The sequence below is a fragment of the Heloderma suspectum genome, chromosome 1 (genome assembly GCF_057233095.1).
Source record: "Heloderma suspectum isolate Gila_16-S chromosome 1, 16-S_ref, whole genome shotgun sequence".
Classification (NCBI taxonomy): Eukaryota; Metazoa; Chordata; class Lepidosauria; order Squamata; family Helodermatidae; genus Heloderma; species Heloderma suspectum.
In genome coordinates this window covers 72,867,484-72,892,634 of record NC_139458.1, presented here as the reverse complement: position 1 = coordinate 72,892,634, position 25,151 = coordinate 72,867,484, and the positions used below count along the sequence as shown (strand labels likewise).

At 39.8% G+C, this 25,151-nt stretch overlaps 2 protein-coding genes across 6 annotated transcripts in view; one reads left to right on the top strand and one right to left on the bottom strand.

Moving 5' to 3' along the window:
- The first annotated feature begins 263 nt into the window (after window positions 1-263).
- On the top strand, window positions 264-12,863 carry LRRC57 (leucine rich repeat containing 57). Its single transcript, XM_084846766.1, has 6 exons — window positions 264-513; window positions 2,745-2,925; window positions 3,591-3,726; window positions 4,230-4,498; window positions 5,336-5,521; window positions 7,272-12,863. The coding sequence occupies exons 2-6, from the start codon at window positions 2,842-2,844 to the stop codon at window positions 7,311-7,313; spliced, it is 717 nt and encodes a 238-aa protein (XP_084702892.1). The 5' UTR covers window positions 264-513; window positions 2,745-2,841; the 3' UTR covers window positions 7,314-12,863.
- SNAP23 (synaptosome associated protein 23) overlaps window positions 9,135-25,151 on the bottom strand; it is a 32,357-nt gene continuing 16,340 nt past the window's right edge. For 2 of the 5 annotated variants that reach the window (XM_084846732.1, XM_084846751.1), the window contains exons 2-8: window positions 19,968-20,073; window positions 17,919-17,960; window positions 16,907-16,955; window positions 16,460-16,577; window positions 14,288-14,440; window positions 13,861-14,005; window positions 9,135-11,941 (exon numbers count right to left, since the gene is read on the bottom strand). In XM_084846732.1, coding sequence (XP_084702858.1) covers window positions 11,876-11,941; window positions 13,861-14,005; window positions 14,288-14,440; window positions 16,460-16,577; window positions 16,907-16,955; window positions 17,919-17,960; window positions 19,968-20,024 — 630 coding nt within the window. In that variant the 5' untranslated portion in view covers window positions 20,025-20,073 and the 3' untranslated portion in view covers window positions 9,135-11,875. Of the gene's footprint in view, window positions 11,942-13,625; window positions 14,006-14,287; window positions 14,441-16,459; window positions 16,578-16,906; window positions 16,956-17,918; window positions 17,961-19,967; window positions 20,077-20,849; window positions 20,905-25,151 lie in introns of those variants that run through there. The other 3 variants (XM_084846741.1, XM_084846721.1, XM_084846712.1) reach the window with 3 other exon arrangements.

Here is a 25,151-nt window from a genome sequence, read left to right as displayed (position 1 = left end):
GAGTGGGGCAACACCGTTAATCGCTATTTTACATCCACAGGCGGAGAAAGGGACTACTTATATTTCTGGTACGGAATAAGGTATTCCCCATCAAGAGGATACAATCCCAACACAGCCCTCAAGGTCGCTTGCCTAGCCATGCTGGACATAGGGGAGAGTCTAGGGGCCAGGACGAATACAGCAGTAACCGAAAATGACGTAAAGGCCAAATTAAACGGCATCCGGAAGTGAAGCAATTGATGATGGCTCCCGCCATTTTGATTGTGGCGGAAGTGAATGGGGCAAGCTGGGTAATGTCCACCCTCCCCCCTCCCGGAGGACCCGAGCTACTTTTCCAGGTGGAGGGTTCGCAAGTATCTTAGACAGCAACGGATTCCGCTTTCATCCGGGTCCTGTGATTCTGCTTGCGGGATTACAGTAGCGTGGTCGGTGTTGCTTGAGTTGTGCGCGCGCTCTTGTTGCTAGGATGCGCCGCAGCGTTGGCGGCGACGACGGCGACCACCGTGGTTACAGGTAAAGGAGTCAAGGGATGTTCGGTTATTCTTCTGAGGAAGATCGTGGATCCCCTCCTCTCCCCTGAGAGAGATCCAACTCGGAGAGGGAGATCCTGGAGTTTGTAGCCTGACCTCGTACGTCTTTACCCAGCAGCCATCTCACCTGGGGCTTACGCCCGGCGAAGTGCGTGTGGAAGTCCGTCTGGGTAGCCCAGTTCTGTGGGTATAACTGGGTCCCCTCGAAGGTGATGGCTCCTGCTAGCCAGCATGCATCTAGGGGTTATAGCACGCGCGCCCTATGTCTCGGTGGCAGGGAGACCACTTGGGAGGGCTTCTGCCCTGAAAGGCGGCCAAGAATTTTTTAGATAACTAAATAATTGTCCCGCTTCCTTCATTCCTCGCCCATCTTTAATAGCCGTCTGTGGTTCGACAGAGCCTGTTTGATTCAGCCCGCTGAGGTAGAAAAAGTTGAGGCCCCTGGAATTCATCTTGCTTGGTTGGCGGGCAGGGCTGCCTCCCCCCCAGCCCCTCCTCCTCTTCCATCTCCCCTTTGCTCCGACTGAGAGAAGTGGGGAGGCTGCATCAAGCGTAGGCGAAAACCGGTTCAGGGGAGCCAAATCATGGTGTGGGTTTTGCTGCGCATATGTCCACGCATGGGGGTGGGATGGGGTGGGGAGAATGTTGTGGGGAGACAAACAATATCGTTAGTATTGCAAAGTCAAAAAAAACTGTCAGCCTTTTCAGTTCCTACTGAGGCGACGTTGAAATGAGCGCAATCTGCAACCTTTATTTGATTGTAGCGAGAATGTTTTGCTGGCAGTTAGAGTAATCCTTAGGCAGATGGGATTAAGGGCATTCCTCTCTATTACTTATCACTTAGTCTGAGCCTTTCAGGGATGGAGATCAAAGCTACATCAATGAAGAAACATTGTGTGTATGCTTTCCCATTATTTTAGTGCACTTTTTGAGGATGGTTGAGGGATATCTCCTAGAGCCTCTTTCACAAATATTACACTGTCCCATGTATGGCACTTATTTCTGAGACCAAACAAGTTATGTTGCATGACATGTGTTCATATTTTTAGTTATTTCTTTCCCTATCAATTTATAGACATATAGTTCTCAAATACTGTTGATGAGCCTTTCCCCCTATGAAGTTACAGAAGTAAAGACAAAAGTGTTAATGATGCTGGTGTACAAGTGTTTTGATCAGTAATTGGCTTTCCTGCAAATCAAATGCATCCTAAATGTCTGTGGTAGGTTAAGTCCTGTTTGGATAAAACATGAAAGAAATGGTATTCCAAGCCTGGTTTCTCACCAATATAACAGGCAAAGTTCAACATGCTCAGTTCTGGTTGCCCAACTCTTGCTTCAGAAGCAAAAATGCAAAACTAATTTAGCACAAGGGAAATGACTGCATCATTAGAGAAAGTTGTGCAGTGCAATTCTATATATGTTTGATCAGAAGCAAACCACATTATTTGTGTTCAATGGGGCTTATTACACTCTGGTATTTGTATATAGTATGCACCATACAACTCAATCCTATGCATGTTTATTTTATTTGAAAATAAATCCCCATGAATGTGGCTTACTAAATAGTTTGAAATATGCTGTGTCCATGGAATAGGGTCAGCTATAAATAAGTTGCCATGGCTTCTGATGTTATAAAGCTCTTTAATGGACTGTCCTGCCTGTCTGATTATATTTATATAACCTATTTACCTACTTACCAGAGCTTTTTCCACAAGCCTGAATGAATTAATCTTAGACGAGAACATAAGCATGCTTCTTTGGAAACATATTAAGTTCAGTAGGGCTTGCTTCCAAGTTAAAATATGTTTTAGTATTGGGATTTTTGTCAAATTCTTCACCTTTTCTGTTTCTAATGACTGCATTTTCGTGTAGTTCTTTTTTCTGTTTTTACACTAAGAGTACAATCCTATGCATGTTTAGACAGAAAAATATCCTACGACTCCCAACATTCCAGCTGGGTAGTGCTGGGAGCTGTAGGACTTTTTTTGTCTTAACATGAATAGGATAGTGCCCTAACTGAATGTTGTGTTACACACAATCTTTATATGATGGTGATCTGAACATTTATGTTTGATTCATTGGCACTGTGTTCTGAGGGATTGGCCCTCAGAGATGAGCATACGATCAGTAGGCTATCAAGATAAGCAAACTGAGACAAAAATCCACTTGGATAATGCTTCCACTTAAGTACTTTATAAATTTACTTTTTAATAGAAAATAAACTTATGTAACCTAATGAGATGTGAATGAGAGTGACTCAGCTGGACTTCTGCCACAAACATTTGTCAGTTTCTGATACAAGAACAGGGAGATGGGAAACAGTGCCTTAAAAGCGCATTTGGAGACAGCCCAGAAAACAGGAGTATTCCAACTAACTGGAAAAGGCCTTTCTGAGGTAAATGTCTATTTCATGAAAATGTAGCACATATAATTTTTACTTTTATACTGCAAAATGCAAGAGGTAAAATTAATCACACCTTGAGGAGCTCTTACATTTTGGAACTCAGTTTTTTAAACTAAATTGCAAGCATAAAAATGTCAATTCAGTGGTTCTAATTGATATACCTACATGCTCTTCTAACAATAGAAATAAGTTCTGCTGAGTTTAGTGGGGCTTACTCTGTAGTATGTTTAGGATGGTACCCTTAGACAGTTGCTTGCTACTAAAACCAGGTGAGATGGGTTTAGCCTTTAAAAATGTTTGAACTAATAAGCTACTACATAAGTTATGTAATAACTGTAATGGATATATTTGCAACTTGTGATAAAGAATTCTGTAATTTGATTATGCATAATATGAAGTACTTCATTCTTCTTGTCCTAATTCTGGTTAATCAGTTTTAAGATGTTACCAAATTCAATTCTGTGCTGAGAATAATTCCTCTCCCTCCAATCTATCCACGCCATTCATAATTCTTTAATCTTCTATCACAACCTTGTAAATAAATCTACAAAAGGTACCAGCCCACACATTTTACTAACTTGCCTGCCCGTATGTACTTAATATAACTTCTGTCTATTTGAAATAACTTTTATATAATATCTGAATTGCTTTTTCAGTTTCCTGAAGATCTGCAGAAGCTTGCAAGTAATCTCAGAACGATAGATCTGTCCAACAATAAGATCGAGGCTCTGCCACCGCTGGTGGGAAAATTCTCTGTATTGAAAAGCCTTGCTTTAAATCACAACAAACTGAGTATGACTTCTTGAATATCTTATCAGCTTGCCGTATATAGTGAACTTAATTACCACAAGTTAATTTCATCCTTTTCTTCCAAAGTATAAAGGGAGGTAACTGGATATGTAGATTTAAAAGTCCTGGCATTTCACAACTGACTAGAGAAAATAAAGAATGCTTCACAGCTAACAAAGGCTTGATTTGTCACAACTGCAATCACATTATTAAGATATTTGAAATTTTCTTGGAAGTTACTCAAGAAATTACTTCCATTAAGTAACTTCCATTAATTTCCTTCTCTTCCCTACTCTAGAAACAGCTAGAGAAGGGGAAGGTGGAACCTTTCATTAATCCAAGCAATTGTGCCTTATCCATTACATATCTATATTGCAAAAGAAAATTTAACTGCATCTAGAATCCTAATAAAATGTGGTGTTGTATTACACCAATGATAGTTGACATTTTAAGAATTGCTTTCCTCTGAGCGGCTTGATTTATTTTTGTTTATAATTTATTGCTAGCTGCGCTACCTGAAGAATTGTGCAAGCTGAAAAAACTAGAGATATTGCATCTGAATAATAACCAACTGACACAGCTACCTGCTGCCTTTGGACAACTTGCAGCACTAAAGACCCTGAGCCTTTCTGGAAACAAGTTCCGAACTGTACCTGCCCAGCTCTGCAATCTTCGTCACCTAGATGTGGTTGATCTCTCCAGAAATCAGATCCAGAATGTGCCAGACACAGTTGGAGAACTGCAGGCCATTGAACTGAATCTGAATCAAAACCAGGTCTGGAAAGTATACAAAATCTCCCCAAAACACAGGTGTTTCTTAGATACTTCAGATATAGGAATCTCACTTAGCACTGCAAGCAAAGTTTAACAAGTTTCTATTGCATTGCCCTGGTGGAAAACCCTCCTGCTAGGTTATTCTGTGCCTTGTAACACAATTTTCCATTTGTTGAGAAGAACATTAGCTTTAAACATCATATTTTTCCTCAACTAGTCTCTTTTCCCTCCCCATTTCATTCTAATTTTAAATTCTTAGTACATACTAACTTAGGTATGTATCACAAGGGAAGAATACAGTTCAGTGGGGAAAACAATATTGCGATTGCTTGAAATTGTGTGCAGTTTGGAGAATTTTTTTGCTTAACATTATAATAGCAAGTGGGTTTGAATTTGTGCAAACTGAAATGACAAGCTCGCATGACAGGATTTTCTCTCTCTCTTCTGCTCCATTGCAGTCCCCCATAGCTTTGAAAATTCGGCTCTGGAGGGTCCCTCAATCCTATGAAGTAGATTTTGAGGAGGGAATCATGTTCCTTCTGGTTCCCGTAATGGAAGCTGTTCCGTTAGCAGAATTACTTCATTGGATTTCACTCAGAACCTTATATGGACATGCTTTAATAATAGATTGAAACAACTATAAACTTTACATGTGCATATTCTGCACTTACTAAATATAGCATCGAGAGATGAATGCAAGTGTGAACTAGAGCCAAATCTGTGGGATATGGGATATTTTGTGACAGAAACATGTGTTTTGTTTTAATTAGGATACCTCTGCAAGGAAGACATGAATTTAGCATTGACATTTTTTCTTGCTCTTTTTGATGCACAATAGATTTCCCAGATCTCCCCACAGATCTCTCACTGCCCACGCCTCAAGGTCCTGCGTTTGGAAGAGAACTGCTTAGAATTAAGTGTGCTTCCTCAGAGTATTCTCAGCGATTCTCAGATCTCTCTGCTTGCTGTAGAGGGTAATCTTTTTGAGATCAAGAAACTCCGAGAACTAGAGGGATATGACAAGGTTTGTAGAAAAAACTCTATATGTATTTCCCCCATCTACCTCAAATAGACCAATAGGCTTTGGGAAAATAAGGCTTCAACTGGTGAATGAAATCAGAAAAAAAAGTCCAGTTATTTTTACAGCCATTTTAAGACTGAACTGTTGAAGACTGAACTGTTGAATCTTTTTGGACTTGTTCTTGGCACCCTTATACATTTTCCTGCCTCTTAGGTTTATGTAATACAGTGGCTTAAATGCTTTTAAAGATTATTTTCTCAGTTCTTTGCCCCTTAGTGAATGCTTATCCCTCTATTTCCAAGGCATTTGTCAGAGAGTGTGGTGCATTTTTATATCCAGTTATGAATATCACAGTGCTGTTTTGAATACCATACAGTCAAGAGAAGAGGAGTGGTCTGGCTTTGGTTAAAATATTAAGGGCATAACTTAAGCATTATTCATATAAACGAGCCTTCTCCAAACTGGTGTCCTCCAGATATAGTCCACAACTTCTTCCATCATTCCTGACTATTGGGCATGCTTGCTGGGCTGATAGGAATTGTAATCTAAAACATCTGGAGAGTATCAGGTTGAAGAAGGCTGATACAGGCTCTGAATAAAGGCTCTGTCTCAAAGTTTTAACTCTGATTGGAACTCTCTGGATCAGACTCGGTGTCATGCAAGCAGAAAGCACTTCTGCTGTTCGAGGGGTGGATCCCCAATTTTCCTGAGCTGTAATTCTTGTGTCACATCCACACTGTTCTAGGATATGCCAACCTTCAGGAGTGGCTTTTGGGGGGTGCAGAAGGCTGCAATGGGAGGGAGGCAGAGAAGCCCTGGTCCAGAATCAGAACTCTCCCCTTAGTAGTTGTGATATAAGCCATTGTGACTGAAAGGTAGTTTCCTTCTGATTTCAAAGTAAGCAAGACTTCTATCGTTTATCTTGGCTGAAGAGGCATTAAAGCAGTAGTTTAGTCATTCAGACTAGTTATGAATAACCCATCTAATAGCAAGAGACCTGGAGAAGGAAACACCATAATGGTCTAATGGTTTATCCAGGGATGGGGAACCTCAGGCCCAGATACAGTTCTCCTGGGATCCTAATCCAACCCTCTGGGGTTCCCCAATGGCCCCTTTCCCTTGCCCCACCTCCTTTCCCCCAACCACCGATCATTTGGTTGTTTCCTGGCTTTTGTGCAGTTTTTTGCCATTCTAAAAGGTTAACATCCTTTTCCTAAGGCTTAGTTACTGACAGTAAGAGCTTTAAGCTTCAACACACTTGTTATTTTGGCCCCACCCCTTTTGTCTTTGGCCCCACCCACCACTGGTATATGGCCCCCAAGAGTTTCTCTGAAATTGAATTCAGCTCTTGAGCTGAAAGAGGTTTCCCACCCCCAAGCTAAACAGGATACTGTTGTCCTAACTAGCCAATGGAGGTAAATTCTAGCTGCACAGCAAATTAGGAAAACTAGAGATGGGTTCTTTGCTTTTGTAGTTTGGTTATCTTTTGGATAAATGTCAGAGTCCTATCTTGAAGAAAGTTGTTTCTATCACTTATTATACATTAGAGCATATTATGTGTAAAACAGCCATTATTGCTTGCCTGGTATAGAATCTGTGTGATTCTGAATCAGTTCAGCATAAGGAACTGTGCTGGATAGGAAACATCCTTGGGAATCTCTACCCCAGACACAAAGTTGGTACCAATAGAGAAATCTAGAACTTTATGTTGTATTCCTCCCACCAAAATTAATTTTGTTGCTTAATTTTTTAGTATATGGAACGATTCACAGCCACAAAGAAAAAATTTGCCTGATGGATTACTATCAGTCTTATCCAATGAAGGAAAAGCCAACAAGAGATGTGATACATGGGTCCTATGTGCTGCTAGCCTGTTGGGAGAAGGAAATTCAAGGTGTTAAGGGCAAGAGAACAGTGACCCACTGAATTTGAAAGGGTCTGCTGTGTTGTCATTAAGGCCACAAAGTGGCTCCAGGAATTGGTGAAACTACCCTGCTTATAAGACTTGGCACCTTTACAGCTAACGGAGCATTTCTGCTTATGTGATTTTCCAACTTCAGGGATTGTTATGTTTGAGAAAAAAATATTCTAAACTTTACTTGAGCTGCAGTGGTTTTATTACAGTTGTTAGCAGCCTCATAGTAAGGGAGTTGAGTATATGGAAATAATGGGGATTTCTCTGTCTGGGGAACACTGGCCTGGGAGTACACTGAGGTTTTGTAACCTGATTAACTCTACAATGCAAAGTCATCCCTTTGCTTTACATGTTTTATAGTGTATAAGGCTATGTGTTTTTTGAAATTATGTACACTTTGAAGCACAAATAGTTTGAGCTAATATTAGCTTAATGTGTTAAATATTCAAAAATGGTTGACCTAGCTTCATGTCATGATCACATCCCATGAATGACTAGTCTTCCATTTGATGGTGAAATGTTCTATAGTTCACCTGAGCATGCTAAGTGAAATACATGTCTCTACTGACTGCATTTTGGGTTGGAGGGAGTTAATATCTTTGCACTGAATGTTCGTGGCAGTAGCAAGCTCAACAGTTTAATCAGGCTGATCACCTTATTGCTGCCTTACGCAAAGCACCCAGGTGGACCTAAAATATGCAACTTCTCTGAATAACCTGTATATTTTTTACTAAAGGAAACCTACATCCATAATTGTCTTAAGCTTTTTGGCACCTTTTGACAAACTTCAGTTAATGTATAAATTATTCACATCATGTAATCTGAATGATAAAAAATAAACATATGCACAGTTAAAGTTGTTCCTGTAAAATATTGCTCTCGTACATAAGACTTAAAATAAAAGTAAATACCATTGCTTTGGAGAAAAGCAACCCTGCAGCCCTCATGTTCTACATAAAATGTAGCTGTAAAAAAGAACACCACTATGCATGCCCAAGATTTGTTTTCGGTGTGAGAAAGGAGGAAGCATAGTTTATTTTAGCAGTGGGCTGACAACTCGCAACCTGTCTACAATAAGACCTTTCATGGTATGCCCCCCTGCAGGAGATAATTCATATTCTTCTGCCTCCATTGTCATGTTTCTCCTCCCCTATAATTCTTGCTCTGATACTGTGTTCACCACAGTACAAAAATGGCATATTTATTTTCATTTCTATACCGCCCTATAGCCGAAGCTCTCTGGGCGGTTCACAAGATTAAGATCACTAAGCTATATACATATTATATAAAACAGACCTTTCTGAGTCTTTAGAATAACAAAGCATTCAATCTTCCATTTTCATTTATAACCCGTTTTTCTTCTGTCATGAAACTCAAAGTAGTATACATGGGGTTTCTAGGAGTCTTCACATCCAGGCACTAACCACCGCCAGACGCCATTAGCATCAGCAGGATCGTTTCATCATGTGTTCTGACTAAGCTTTGCATCATTTAGCACACACTAGTTTTGATTAGTGACCTAACTGCACAGTAAGGGACTAAGACTGAAGAAGCCGTAGGGAACAGGTAAAATCAGTTACGGGGTCTGTATCTCTTGTAATGCTTACATGTGCAACTGTATAGCAGCAACTTCAATTTTAAATACCATATACTTTAGGTGGGGGAAGAAATTAATAAGTTAGATTTATTCAGTCCAGCATATATAATGAAGAAAACCTGAGGCATTCAATTTATTACAGTTCAAAACAAATAATAAGGCAGACACCCTTCTAGTACAGTTTGCCCTGGAACATTAAGCTGTTTTTTTTTTAATACAAATTATCACCAGTTAGAAGATAATTATGCTATACATATTCAAGTGCTTTGTCACAATGATATACAAGTTGAACAAAGTATCCACAGAAGCTAGTGAGGAAATGTGCATTAAAGCAAAATTTTACTCAACACCTCATCCGTGATGGTAGTTTGGTAAATCTCACAGTAGGAAAATTAAGAACAGATGTTATAGAGCTCAAGGAGTTCACTGTTTTGCTTCCATAGAGTAGTACGGTTTAATATGTTTTGCCATTTCCAACAAAATGTTAACACTTAGTACTTGAAGGTTTGTTTCGCTATTACTAATACGGTAAACAAATCAATAATTTTAGAATTATGTGCAGTTTCTGCCTTACACAGCTAGAATGTCCACCTTACCTGTTGTTGATAAGACTGAGCTTTCTCTTATTAACATAAAGTTATGGCTCAGTTGGGACTGATTTGTAAAGAGGCAGGAAAATGAGGTATCTCGTCATTTAAGGAAAGTGACAGTACAATAAGCCAATTTGTTTTGAGCTCTCCTTGGCAGGACTTAAAAACAAAGGTTGTTTCAGTGACCACCATCACAAGGCACTTCTACTTAATTGGAAATGGAATATACATGAACAAATATCTTCCTCTTACACATATAAGAGGGCCCTAATTATCATAGATTCCTACGATTAAAAAAATATGCAATTTAGATAAACATACTGAATAGCACAAAGTCAATTTCTTAGAAAAACAAAATAATTCTCATGTTTGGTGAATTCTTAGCTAAGAGAACTACAGCTTTCTTCAGAAAGCTTGGGAATTTAACACATTTGTAATTGAGCAACTCCTACAGACATGTGACAGGAAAGCTAAATCAAACACCTTAATCCTGAAACAGGAATGAACTGAAGTTACTACAAATTAATGTATTATTAAAGCAGGCCTGCACAACTTGTAACCCACTAAACTGAGTGCAGTCTACTAGCAGCTATGGTAGTTCCCCATGGGCTCCTAGCTTTGCTACCTGCCCAAGACTATCAAAAGCAGTGTGGTTAAGAAGCACCTAGAAGGCACAATAAATGGCTAATAGATGGCATTCAAACCCAGTGGGTCACTATTTGCAATGTAGGCCTGTGTGACAATTTTCATGACAAAGATAGAAGCAAAGCTATGTTTCAGTACTGACTTAACTCCCACATATTTCAATACAACTTTGAAAGCTGAATATAAATATGATTCCAGCTAGAAGATGTGAGAAAACTGTATTTCGTAATATGACATTTAAAGAAAATCATGTGCGTGCACATGCTGTATTCAGTTGAGTATCCAAAACAACTTTTTTAAAGTGAGTCTTACTAAGCCGCAGCAAGTATAAACTCACTATAACAAGCATAGCATTAGTCCTCATTAGAACCTAGATTGTGCCCTGCTTCTGATGTATTTAGAAATTCTACAAGTGTTTTACTTTTAATAAATACCCCAAGTTGCTGTTCTCCAGATGTAGGGTTATGGTACTTAACAAGATGAATCCTCCCCTTCCGTCTACATTTCTTTAGGAAATAGCATTACAAAATAGTTTACACTCAGACTTAAACTCTGTACGTAACTTTAGTAAACTTTGCTTTTGATGGGACACTGAAATTGCTCACACAGAGATCTCTTTTCAACAATATTAATGTTTGTGTCCTAAAGATATACAGATTTTATTTTAATGAGTGGAAGTTCAGGACATTTCAGAAAAGTCATATTAATTTGCAACAGGGCTCTACCCTTGGAGGTGCTCTGCTTGCAATCCCAGAAAAACACTCCATGTATATTTAATGATCAACCAGAAGGACAGGCGCTGAAGTGCTGTGTGCCACCCCCCACTTCTCCCAAATCCCTCAGGCCACTATATAGTGTCTCTGGAAGGAGTAAAGGAGATTAGGGTTGGTAGCAAACACAGCAATCATTGGAGTGAAAGTGGGGAATAAACCACCTAAAAGTTCTGTGAGAGTCGCATGTACCAACTACAGAGGTTTGTTTTAAAAAATCAACATAGTGTGATTGGTTTGGAAGTGTACTCTTCTCCAATTTATATCTTACATGTCAACAATCATGTGCTTTAGAGCCCTGTAATCAAAAGTAGCAGCTACTAAGCCATATGATCCAATTAAAATAAAATGTCCCCCATCCCATGCCATCATGTAAGATTTTGTAGTGAAATCAAGTGTTTTGTAAAACTAGGGGCAGCTTAATTAAAAAAGACAATTCATGAAAATTATTCATCCACCATTTTCGTGATGACATACAATATTAAGTGGGGTAATTAAATCCAGTGAGTGCATCCTTTTCTGCCTTTGCTCTGCTGCCTCACAATCTATATTGAACTACAGAAGGGGGAATAAGGCAGAATGGAGGGGGAAAGGTACCACGGAAAGATTCATAGTCAGAAAATGAAGCCCTGAGGATATGGAAAGGGGTAAGAAAGCTGAGTTTCTGTTGTGTTGCTTTCCTGAATTCTCAAACTGAGTCTGTATACGTGCAACAAAGAAGCCTTATAATGTGTCCTGCTTTGTTTCCCCTTCTGAATCCTACTAGCAATTCTTCTTTGGAAATTGAGATTTGTAGACTGAAATACATTTTTCGTTGGATAACGAACTGGCAGCAGACTATCAGTTGTCAATAAGTTTTTTGGCTTTTACATTGGCTTGCTCAATACGGTCTTTGTTGGTTTCAGCCTGAAACAGACAACACAGTGTAAGATTGTTAGTAAACTGGAAAGATGGGGGTGTTTCAAGTCATGCTGTGTCATTATTCCTTCAAGAGCCAGCCCAGAATAAGTTTGTTTGCTATTATGGAGGCAAAAGAGAGACTAGTTAAGGGCCATATGAAGCCATTTGAGTAGAAGAGCTTCTCTGTTCCTCAACTCATACAGGATATAGGGCAAATTCCATCTACAAAGTAAGGCATTCTGAACAAAGAGGGACTATGTAGGACCCTGAATAACCTGGTAGCGCCATTAGTGTTGGCCACTGGCTGAACATTCCACTAACACTTCAGGATCTGTGCTTGCTTCCTGAAGTGTTCAGAGCAAAATGCAAGGCACTCACTTTAACCTATTAAGGCCTAAATATCTTAGCCCTCATATATGAGACAGCTTCCTTCCTCATGTCCTGCTGCAAGTAAGAATATTCTTGGGACCTTCCCCTCCTTTGGTGTACACTACACTTCCTCCAGCAACGCCAATAAAAACAAAGTGGAGTGTTTTCCAAAAGCACTGCAAAATCTTCTATGCATTTAAGTGTTTAGTGGCCAGAACTGTGATATTATTAAATTGTTATGAATTATATAGCACCCTAAATTTTAAAAGTGCTTCACATACATAATCTCAGCAATCCTTAACTCTGCAAAGTAGGTCGGTACTATCGCCCCCACCTTACCCAGAGCAAAAGTTAAGGCAAAAAAGGTAGACTAGGTTTACTCATGTGTAACACAGGGACACTCAAGTGAGTTCATAGGTGAGTATAGGTCTGATTTGGGCTTTTCAGCTTCCAGATTTTAAGTCATGTTCCTTGTCACTATGGTACCAAAACATTTATTTGTATTTGTTCAACAGAGGCTCCTTTCAATGACAATTTTATTAAAATGTTCTTATCTTTCAGCCATCTTATCTTTATTATTATTTACACAGTGTTTTGTGGGATTGGGCATTATAAATCTAAGACAAACATCCCATACCTTCCAAACTGGAATGTAACACCTTAACATGTAATGCAAGAAGGCACAATCCCAAGTGATTCCCTAACATGGGCAGGTGACCAGAATGGGGTTGGGGATTGGATGACCCCCCCCCCCCATCCAGCCCTCCGTGGGCCGAATGACATCAGGAGGCATGGCCATGCCCCTGACACCATTTGGTACCCAGTGGGTGTGTCATAAGGATGATCCTCCTGGCATATCCATGGGGAACCAGGTTTGCTCCACACAGGTCTTCTCCCATCGGAGAAGGCCCACATGCAGTGCATTCACTTTGCCTGCTTCATGCCTTCTCTCATTGTGGAAAGGATGCAGGGCAGGTAAAGCTGCTGCTCCCCCACTCCACTTGTTATCACTGACTTGAGATAACAAAGGGATTTGCCTGTGCATCACTTGGCCTTCATTGTGGAGGACCTCCATTACCCTCCATTGTAACCAGACATAAGAGAATTCCTCTTCATGCCTCCTCACAAAGCCCACAGTAGGAGTGGGACTTGGGCCAGGTCTGCAGAGGGAACCCAAGCCTCCACAGGCCAGGAGTTGCTCTCCCCTGCCCTATAACTACAATATTTATCATGTTCTTTACATGGCAACAGGATGGAAAGGTTCTCTCGTGTTCCAGGATAGATGAATTATGGCTAAGAAGTGGATATCATTGTTTCCATGTGTACTGACAACCACAGAAGCTTGCCATGGATTAAACCTACCTGGCTAAAAGAGTCATGCCTTGGGTGCAAGGATGTTATCTTATCCACACAAAGGGATAGAACCAGTTTCTAAAGGGGGGGGGGGGTATCTGGCTACAACCTAATCCTGTGGCCCAGAGGACATGCTGAATTGCCCATCTCAGCACTAGGTCTGCCAAGGCTAAGGCATCAAGAGTCAGGTTCTTGGTTCTTACCTTGTCATTTATCCGGTCTATTTGCTTGTTTTGTGAATCAATCTCATTACCCATGTCCAAGGCCATATTTTTCAGATTTCCCAAGATGTTTCCCACTTGAGATAGGTTTTCCTCCATCTCATCTTCTCTGGCATCATTTGTTATTCTGTTGAACGGATAACAGGAGAAACTTATGTTGAGAAATCATAAATTCCTTTCTCCTGGATGTCACACACCCCATGTTTTTAGAATTATATTTTTCAGCAATGAGGTTTCTACAAATGTTTGTTTGAACATTTTAATCAAAAATTAATCTTATGAACTAGACACTGAAGACTTACTAAACATTTTTCAGAATAATCTTTCATGGGTTATACAGGATAGGTTTCTCCTCACACTTTTCAAATGCAAATATATTCAGCAGTGGGCAGGATATGAAGCATCTCACCGTGCTATGTATCCTCCAGTTGTTCCTCCGGAGGTCTGCTGCTGGTAGTCTATTACACGCCCTGGTTGTTTAGACACTACATTATCAGGTGAATTCTCTATACCATCGCCCCAAGTTGTCTTATATGATTTACCAGACTCAAAATTCTTCGTTCTACAAGAAAAGCAAATTTATACACAATTAGATCTAACCACACAGATACAAAGTTTTAACTAGTGTGAAAGATCATATCATAAGCAAAACCAAGGGTTGTTTCACACATGACACTAGTAACAAATCCAGGTTTGCCCTAGGGAGCCACAACCAATCCTGGATTCCTATGACTTTATCTTAATAACATGTCTTCAAACATGTTTTATTTTTATTTATTTATTCAATTTCTTAGCCGCCCATCTGGCCAGGTACCCGGCCACTCTAGGCAGCATACAATACATGTTTGTTACACTCACACTAAACTATTGTGTGTGCACCTAAAAATGCAATATCCAAAGTGGACTTAAAGCACATGATCTTACATTAGGCAATCCTATACAAGAGTCAACCCAAAGGTTCTGTTTTTATGAAGTTTATATACTGTATTTACATATCAGACTGTTGATATCTGATTTCTTACAACTCAACCCTCACCATCACCACCAGTGGCTGACATATTTAAAATGGTTAGTTGAATTATAGCCTGAACTGTAGAACCATTCTGTATGATTAGGAAGAAATAATGCATGTATCTCCTAGTAGAATATTTATGGGACAGATCAATGGGATGTCAGCAGGAATCACAATTCCAATATTGTATGGAGAAATTCATACAACTGCTGATGATTTTACAAAGCTCTATAGAACATAATTGTTAGTAGAATTGTGCTCCGAGAGGGGAAAGTAATGACTTCTAAAGGCACAATTTCATTTTCTAATTCCAAAATTTACTTGAACAGAATTTGACAAGCCCCTAATTTCCTAAAACAAGATCCAATATATACAACTGAATATCAACCATGAATAGAATCCTAAAAGTCACAACCACTGTTTCTGATTAATCAAGTCAGAATAAATAACATGATCTAAAAACGACATGACACGGATACAGCACAACTATGGATCATCACAAGATTGCTTGCATGTTAAGACAACACGCACATGCACACATGCACCCAGTTAGAACATCACCTTCAGGCAGCTGGTTAACAGTACAGGCTGCTTCATAAGATTGACCTTTTCCTAAAGTCCGCTTTGACCAGTTAAGCGAATCCAACCTCTGATGTTAAACCTTCATTTTATTAAGCAAGGAAAAGCAGGGTGGTTAGGAGAGAGAATGAGAAAGTAAGACAAGCAAACAGATAAATAGTTGTTAGCAAACAAACTATTTCAAAGGATAGTTGGGATTATGTCTGTGATTAGAAAAAAAACAGCTTTAACCTTAACACAGGGAGAAGAAAATAAAAATAATCCATGTTGGGAGTGCTATATTCACCACTTGTGTTAAGGCTAGGCCATCCCAGGACTATTAGGAGAAAGTCACACCATAATGTAGCTCTGGGAACTGAAAAGAAAGTATTTCATTAGTTCCCCCCTCCAAATCCATCCTGTTTCTCCTCCTCCTCTACTTGCCCTAGTTACTATTAGGGGGTCAAGAATATTAAAGACGCTTCCACAGAAATCTCTCTGATGTAAATAAAATAAGAATATTTGGACTGATCACAAAAGATCATACACAAACTAGAGAGAAAAAAAGTGAGAATGTGATAGCAAAAGGAAAAAGAAGAAAACAGATACTTAATATGTATACCACACTTTCCCCAAGATGCTCAAAGGGCTTGTGAATATGATTTCTTAATTCTCGTCAACCTACTGGGAGAAAATTCTACAGTTTTACCACACTAGCCAAGTGCTATTTTAACAATACTAGCACCGATCAATATAGTCTCAAAAAATTAATAATGGTAATTTAACAGTTCATCCAAACTAGTACTGTTGCTTTATCCTTTTTCCACTACACAGCACCAGATTCAAACAATTTTACTAGTTAAATTTTAGAGCCTTCCCTCCCACAATAAAGAGAAAAATAGTCTAAAGCACACCAGTGGAAACTTCCCTATCTTTGAACTTCTGAATATTTCCCAATGGGCTGGATATTTTTGTTGAAGCAAGCATCTTATCAAGCTGCCTTTAACTGACCTATTGCAAGGGCAGACACACAGACCACAACACTTGTTAAGCTCGGTCAAGTTCTTCTCAGCTTCCTTCATGTCTTTGTTTATCTGGTCCATGCCTTCTTCTATACGGTTTAGCTGTTCTAAAAGAAAGTATTAAGAAAAATAAAAGGTTAGGGACCTTAAATGCTGCAAGATGCTTCCTCTTCAGATAGGAATCTATAAGGTTCAAAATGCTTCTAAAACAAATGCTGGGAAAACACATTAAAAAGCAATTTTGGGTTTGCTGAAAGAGAGACATTTTTTGGAAGCCGCTGGCATACACGTGGGTGATGCCCTTGATCTGTGATCTGGACTGAATTAGTCACATGTCCCAGATTTCATTACTGAAGTAAAAAATTCTAAACAATATATATAAATAATTTATAATCCAAGTTGTCACATTGTTCTACATCACACATGTGCAACTCACCCCCTTGTTCATCTAGCATGGTGATGGTTTTGATTCCTGCATCTTGGGACTGTAAGGAAGGGAAAAAAATATGAACAGGGAATACAAAACTAGCAAGATCCAGGGCTTCAATTGGTCCCAAAAGTTTGAAACACAGTATTTATTTATTTATTTATTTATTTATTTATTATATTTATTAATCGCCCATCTGGCTGGTCACCCAGCCACTCTGGGCGATGTACAACATACAATAAAACAATAAAATTCTACAATAAAAACATTTTCTAAAATATCCTAACCCACCCCAAATGCCTGCCTGAACAGCCACGTTTTTAATGCATGACGGAAGCTCATTAAAGAGGGGGCATGACGGAGTTCCCTAGGGAGGGAGTTCCACAGAGTGGGGGCCATTACAGGAAAGGCCCTCTCCCTAGTCCCCACCAGTCTAGCTGTCCTGGCTGATGGGACAGAAAGAAGGCCATCCGAGGCTGATCTTGTTAAGCGGCCTGTCTGGTGCTGCTGGAGGCGCTCCTTAAGATAGGCTGGGCCGGAACCATATAGGGTTTTAAAGGTCAAAACCAACACCTTGAATTTGGCCCGGAAAACAACTGGTAACCAGTGCACAGTGAACAGTAACCCATTCTACAGAATTTATATTAAATAATTCCGTGAAAGAAAAAGGATTCACTAGTATTGTATTTATATTAGTACCACGTATCTCAAGAGAAATTTTTAGTTGTGATAAAAGATGAACAGAACATTATACAAGATTTGCAATGCAGATTCAAGTACCTTAACAGCTAGTGAATTCTGAACTTATGTTAAAACTATATATAGCAGCAACATAAATATTAAAGTTGCAATGTCACTGCTCCCCTCATGTTCATCACAGAGCTTTTCTACAGACACTTGAGAAATGCACCCACACAATTTAAAATAGCAACAGCTGTTGAAGCAACTGAAGGAATGAACTGCTCTCAGACAATTTGATGTTTCCCTCCCCCTCTCCAAAAGCCCTTAAGCTCTTCCTTACCTCAATAGCCAAGCCAAGAATCCTCCTTGTGCTTTCCAAAGACTAAAAGAAAGACAAGGTTTATTTTCAGGCATGCGGACTTTTAAAAACATTTAGTAATCACACCACAGTACACATTGCTTTAAGTAATTTAGCATCATGGTATACCCTTGTTTCTGAAACTATACAACTGGGTTACAGTGCTCTCTTCAGTTAGCAATATTCTCAAAACAGTATTCTTGCTTTCTAAAAATTGAAAATTAAAATTTCTCTTCCAGAAAATTAGAAACATCGGAGGTAAATCCAGGCAAAAATGGGTATGATCAAAAACAAAGATGGCAAGGACCTAACAGAAGCAGAAGAGATCAAGAAAAGGTGGCAAGACTATACAGAAGATCTGTATAGGAAGGATAATAATATCGCGGATAGATTTGACGGTGTGATCAGTGAGCTAGAGCCAGACATCCTGAACAGTGAGGTTGAATGGGCCTTAAGAAGCATTGCTAAGAACAAGGCAGCAGGAGATGATGGCATCCCAGCTGAACTGTTTAAAATCTTGCAAGATGATGCTGTCAAGGTGATGCATGCCATATGCCAGCAAATTTGGAAAACACAAGAATGGCAAACAGATTGGAAAAAATCAACCTATATCCCCATACCAAAAAAGGGAAGCACCAAAGAATGTTCAAACTATCGAACAGTGGCACTTATTTCACATGCCAGTAAGGTAATGCTCAAAATCTTGCAAGGTAGACTCCAGCAATTCATGGAACGAGAATTGCCAGATGTACAAGCTGGGTTTAGAAAAGGCAGAGGAACTAGAGACCACATTGCCCATATCCACTGGATAATGGAGAAAGCCAGGGAGTTTCAGAAACATCTATTTCTGTTTTATTGACTATTCTAAAGCCTTTGACTGTGTGGATCATAACAAACTGTGGCAAGTTCTTGGTGGTATGGGGTTACCAAGTCATCTTGTCTGCCTCCTGAGGAATCTGTATAACGATCAAGAAGCAACGGTAAGAACAGACCACGGAACAATGGACTGCTTTAAGATTGGGAAAGGGGTATGGCAGGATTGTATACTCTCACCCTACCTAGTCAACCTGTATGCAGAACACATCATGCAACGTGCTGGGCTTGATGAAGCCAAGGCTGGAGTTAAAATCGCTGGAAGAAACATTAACAATCTCCGATATGCAGATGATACCACTTTGATGGCTGAAAGCGAGGAGGAGCTGAGGAACCTCATGACGAAGGTGAAAGAAGAAAGTGCAAAAGCTGGGTTGCAGTGAAACCTCAAAAAAACCAAGATTATGGCAACCAGCTTGATTGATCACTGGCAAATAGAGGGAGAAAACGGGGAGGCAGTGACAGACTTTGTCTTTCTAGGCGCAAAGATTACTGCAGAGACATCACACTGACAACAAAGGTCCACATAGTTCAAGCAATGGTATTCCCCGTAGTAACCTATGGCTGCGAGAGCTGGACCATAAGGAAGGCTGAGCGAAGGAAGATAGATGCTTTTGAACTGTGGTGCTGGAGGAAAATTCTGAGAGTGCCTTGGACTGCAAGAAGATCAAACCAGTCCATACTCCAGGAAATAAAGCCAGACTGTTCACTTGAGGGAATGATATTCAAGGCAAAACTGAAGTACTTTGGCCACATCATGAGAAGACAGGATACCCTGGAGAAGATGCTGATGCTAAGGAAAGTGGAAAGCAAAAGGAAGAGGGGCCGACCAAGGGCAAGGTGGATGGATGATATTCTGGAGGTGACGGGCTCGACCTTGGGGGAGCTGGGGGCGGCGATGGCTGACAGAAAGCTCTGGTGTGGGCTGGTCCATGAAGTCACGAAGAGTCAGAAGCGACTGACCGAATAAACAACAAAACAACAAATTAAAAGCTTGACCATTTAAGACAGAGCTTTTTTCCAGTAATATAAAAGCTAATTGGGGCACTATTTTTGGACACTAATTCACTATGAGTAGGCTTCATGTATCCTAAACAGCTTTCCTTTGACTACACAAGCATAGAGGGAACACAATATTCTATTTGAGGATATATTTACCTCATCTGTAACCTGATGGGCTCTCAGTTGAATTTCTTCTGGTGACAATTCAGCCATGATTAACACTTATTCTCCGATATCTGACTATTCATAAACAATGGGATTTCTTCTGTAACAAATAATGAATTATTTACAATGGCAGAATCCTGACCAATTTCAAGTAGTACAAGTTCATTAGAGGTAAGTGGTAAGAAGTGTCATATTATAATAAACTCAATTCTCAGATCTCAAAACAAAGAACAAAAAACTACATATTAAAATTCCAACAACAGAACAATCCATGACAGGAACTATTATATATGTAAAAGCCATAATAAAATAGTCCCTACAGGTATTGTGTTAATTGCTTTAAAGCAGGGGCAGACAACTTGTCGTCCTCCCACCCATCATCCCTCACCATTGGCTATGCTGACTAGCGCTGATGAAAGTTGTAGGCCAAAACATCTGGAGGGGCACAAGTTGCCCACCCCTGCTTTAAAGTAAAACTTTGACAAATATAATATGAGCCACTTTCGATCATGCCAACGGTACACCTCAATCACTAAAACAGCAGTTTAAGTGAAGATTTCCACTTCTACGTGAATAGTCAAACAAGGAGAGACTAAGTTCAGCTCAGCCCCATTCCCTCACCCAATGCCACCCTTAACCAGAAATTCTTCCCTGGCTCCCACAAATTGTAAGTACCCATCAAAGAAAACATTTCATTAGAAAAATAGGAAAATATTGCTTTCCTGATCCCAGAAAGAATGAAAAAGTTCAAATCTACTAATCCAAGACTCCCCGCAATTGACCAATACTGCTGCCTTTCAGGGGAGTAAAAATCCTTTTTGGAGACCTAATCAGAAAGACAACTGCAGCAGCTAGGATCATGCCAAGTGTTACCTCCTTCCCCAGAGCAAAACACATTCTTCATGGAGCGATATACCAATTCCAGCAGCTGGGACAAAACAAAGGAAGGTAAAAGCTTTTAACACAGGATTTCAACAGAAGGGGAAACTAATGAAAATTGTTAAATATTTTCCATAGATTTAGTAGTAACTTAAGATCCATTTCTCTTTACTGGGAATTTTGAATGCTTACAACAGCAAACAAAAGGAAAAAGAAAAGAAATTAAGTCAACCCAACAATTTTGGATTGGGTTACCTACTGTATTTAAGAACTTTTTTAAAAAAGGAAAAATTGTAATGTTTCCATTTTGTATCTCCGCTGGATGGAAGCCAATGTCACACAAGCAGAGGTGCTTTCGTGCAACAGTACTTTATTCCTCCCTACTCCCCTTGGGCTTTTGAAATGGTGTGGAATATGGTGTGGTGGTCTGCAAGTGGAGGGGAGAGTTGGTATGCACCCCACCCATAAGTGGAAGAGCACCTTAGGATCAAAGCCTATATGTATACAAGAATGGATCGATTCATATTGCAACATGCTAACTGATTTGGTGGTGGGAATTATATGAAAACTGTGCCAGCGACTGGCTGCTCTGATGTCACAGAGGATAGAGAACAGCAGCAGAGGAGCGGGGAGCCTAAGAAAACCGTAAGACAGAGACTGGGTTTGTAAGCCATGGTGAGCCTTGTTAGTGTCAGTAACTCAGTTGCCATTTTTTAAAACATTATTTTTTCAGTGCTTTGGGAGTATGCAAATGGGATGTGGCCCCCCACCAGTTTTTCACAAGCATGCAAGAGCACAGAACCGCCTGTCTCCTATGTGTAGTCTCACCTTGTGAATTTCCTTGTATGTTACAGCTGTCAAAGGAAGCAGACAGGTGCTTCTGCACTCTTGCACACTTCCAAGGCACTGGTGGCAAATGTAGTAACAGATCCGAAAAGGGGTAGCGACTGGAGTAGGGAGAGGGCCAGGAAAGTTTCCTGCCATAGGGACAAGACAAAATGCCACACAAAGGACACTGGGATATGTGCAGGGAGCAGGCTGGAAGACTGAAGGCGAAAGAAGCCACGCCAAACTGTTCCACACCCGATTGTCTGCTGGGAGTAAAATGGGTTGGTGAGCAAACAACCAGCCCACGGTGGCTTATCCTCCAAGGTGGCTTAGCATAACGTGTGAATCTGCCCAGAGACTTAATGAGGCAGAAGTTGGACCTAGGAAACAATGTGTGGGAGAGAGACCCATATGAATGACAGGAATATTCTTGGGCCACTAGTCTTATTGTATTGTTTTGTGCATTGCTGAATCCCCCTTTCAACCAGCCACCTTCTGGCGTTCCTAATATTTCAAATGCTTTGCATAAGCCCTCTCACAATTCTTGACAAAATTGATTTCCTCCTCAGCAACAACTTTTGAGTTCCTCAGTTCTATTTGATACTGAAAGCAGAGACTTCAAATATTAATCTTCAGCTCCACAAATGTTTACCATAGCAGCTCATGCATACATATTCAAGGGGTGTACAAAAAAAGCAAACCTTATAATGGCAACTCTACCAAAGGAACAAATAAACATTAATGTGAGGACGTGAGTGTGAAAAGAAAGGTTATCCAAACCTTTTCATACACTCAGGGTTCTGAGAAATATCTTGTTAAACATTTTCACAATGCAAATTCCTGTTACACCTCATACTACCAGACACATAGAGTACTTCTCTAGTATAAAGTTTATTTTTGGGTACTGAGGCCAGATCAAGCCTCAGTCATTCATGCTCTAGTCACCTCCAGATTAAAGTAACATAATGTACACTACATGAAGGTTGCCCTTGAAGACAGTCTAGAAGGTTCATAATAATTGCTTATGTATATGTCACCTTTTCATGGTAAAACATGTCCAGATAGCTCACAATCATGTCAAAATAAGTACATTGATAATACATAATACAATGTAACAGCAACATTACAAGACTATCATTAACAATTCAATCAAGAACATATCAGCAAAATATAAACAAACACAGAGTTCATTTTTCAATAGGCCTATCAAAACATCTCATATTTATACTTTCGGTATTACATTGACTGAACAATGCAGCCACCAAAAAATGAAGCTGCTAGAGTCCTGACAGGAGCCAATCAATCAGGTCATAACATACCAATCTTGTAGCAGTTTCACTGATTGAATTGAACTCAGAAACAAATTGGCAAAGTGCTGGTCTTGACCTTTAAAGCTTTAATGGCCTAAAACTAGAATACCTCAATTATCATTCATGTGCATCTGCCTGACAGCTTTGCTCTCTTGCTTTTGGAAATGCAGATCATCGGAAATGCAGATCATCAGAAATGCAGATGTGTACCTGAGACAGGGCTTTTTCAGTTGTGGCGCTCAAATATGGTACAATCACAAGAGAGTAGTCCACCTAGCCCCATTGTTGCTTTCAGACAAGCAGCAAAGATAGTTTTATTCCAGTGAGCTTTCGACGAGTTACTTTAATATGTTTTTATGCTGTTGCTAAATTTTACTTTTCTAAATTGCTTCTGCTGATTTTACTGATTTGGGATTTTTACATTATGATTGTGTATGTTGTAAGCCACCCCGATATATTTCATAGAAAGACAGAATATAAATTTTAATAATAATAATAATAATAATAATAATACTGTTCCTCAAATGAATGTCCTTGCCCCATCATCACACTCACTTCATTAAGACTCTACATGGATGTATTTGCATACATGAAATGTTGGAATATTCTAATTTCTGATCCAACCAGAAGTAGGATATGAATCAGAATCTAAAATTAAGGCCTTGTTATAAAGCTTACTTCATTAGCAGATTTTTAACACTGTTTAAAGATGATTAAAGATTACGGGTAGCTCAGTCTCTCACTACAAGTAGTAATTTCTCAGTTAACATACTGCATTCATATTTAGTGTTACAGGAATTACTTAGTAGTCATGCTTTGATGTTCCCAATAATGCCTAGGTTATTTATGATAACCATGCTTAGTACCATAGCTATCAAAATGTGTTTAATGTGTTCTAATTATCTTTTGTTCCCAGTTCTTAATATGATGTTATCCTCCACTATACAGCATGAGTATATGTATCAACTAACTTCTCAAGTCCATGAGAACTCATATCTCAATAAATAAGCCAATTCTATGCATGTCTACTCAACTGAAAGTCCCACTGAGTTCATGGGACTTACTCCCAGGTAAATGGGCATAAGATTGCAGCGTAGTTACAGAAGTCCCTTAGGGAGCAATCCTAAGCAGATAGGCGGCTGCCTCCGAACTTGGAGGTGACCGCCTATCCAATGCAGGGCAGGAGAAGCACGGAGGGGATCATTCCCTCTGCACTTCTCCTGCCCTGCATGTTTGACTAGACAGCCGCTTTTGGCTGTCTAGCCACGGAACAGTGGAGTGGGGGAGGAGGCTGCCGGACGACACATTGGATGTGTAGTACCAGCATTTCCACCCTCCCCGCAACACCCCATTTCAGCTGCTCCATGCTCCTCTTACGAATGTGGAACATGGGGCTTTTGGATGGAAAGGCTGGTTCTTCAGGAACCGACCTTGGAGCATGGGCTCCGAGGTCAGTTCTCGGAAAACCAGATATCCTATGGCCGTCTAGCTGCTGAGTAGCAGCCATAGGATTGCTCCCTTAATAATTTATCTTTTTTGTGCTACAAACTATCATGGCTGCTATTCTGGAATTTCTTACGAAGAGTTCAAGTTAAACAAACTTCTCCTAAATACATTTGGGAAACATATTTTAGCTGCCTTCACTACAGAAGTTCACTGACATATATTTGAAGAAAGCAATTTGAATCCAAGGACAATAATGATTACTCCTACAAATATTGACCTATAAAACATTCACAGACCAAATTGCCAAGTAAAAATGACAGCTGATATGGTTTACTGTTTACTCAGGAATATGATGCAAGGAAGGGCAACGTAGCTAGTCTTCAGGATATCATATTGATGATCGGCTAGGTAGGACCATTAGATCAAAGCAGCTACCTTTGGTAAAGAAGAGGCAGAAAAAATGGGGGAGGAGAAAATAAGATCAAAAAGGAGGCACCTGACTGTTTAGACTAGCAAGACTTTTAATAGTCAGTAGCTTACTAGTTATTTTGACATAGACCAGGGACAATTACAGAGCAGAGGAAGCAGAAATGGTAGGAAAGTAATATATAAAAAAAGAATCTCAAACTACAACTGAGGTAGACTTAGTTCTTCTACAATGGGGTAAGCCTCATAATTCAGTCTCAATGTCAAAAATACAGATTTTCCAGTT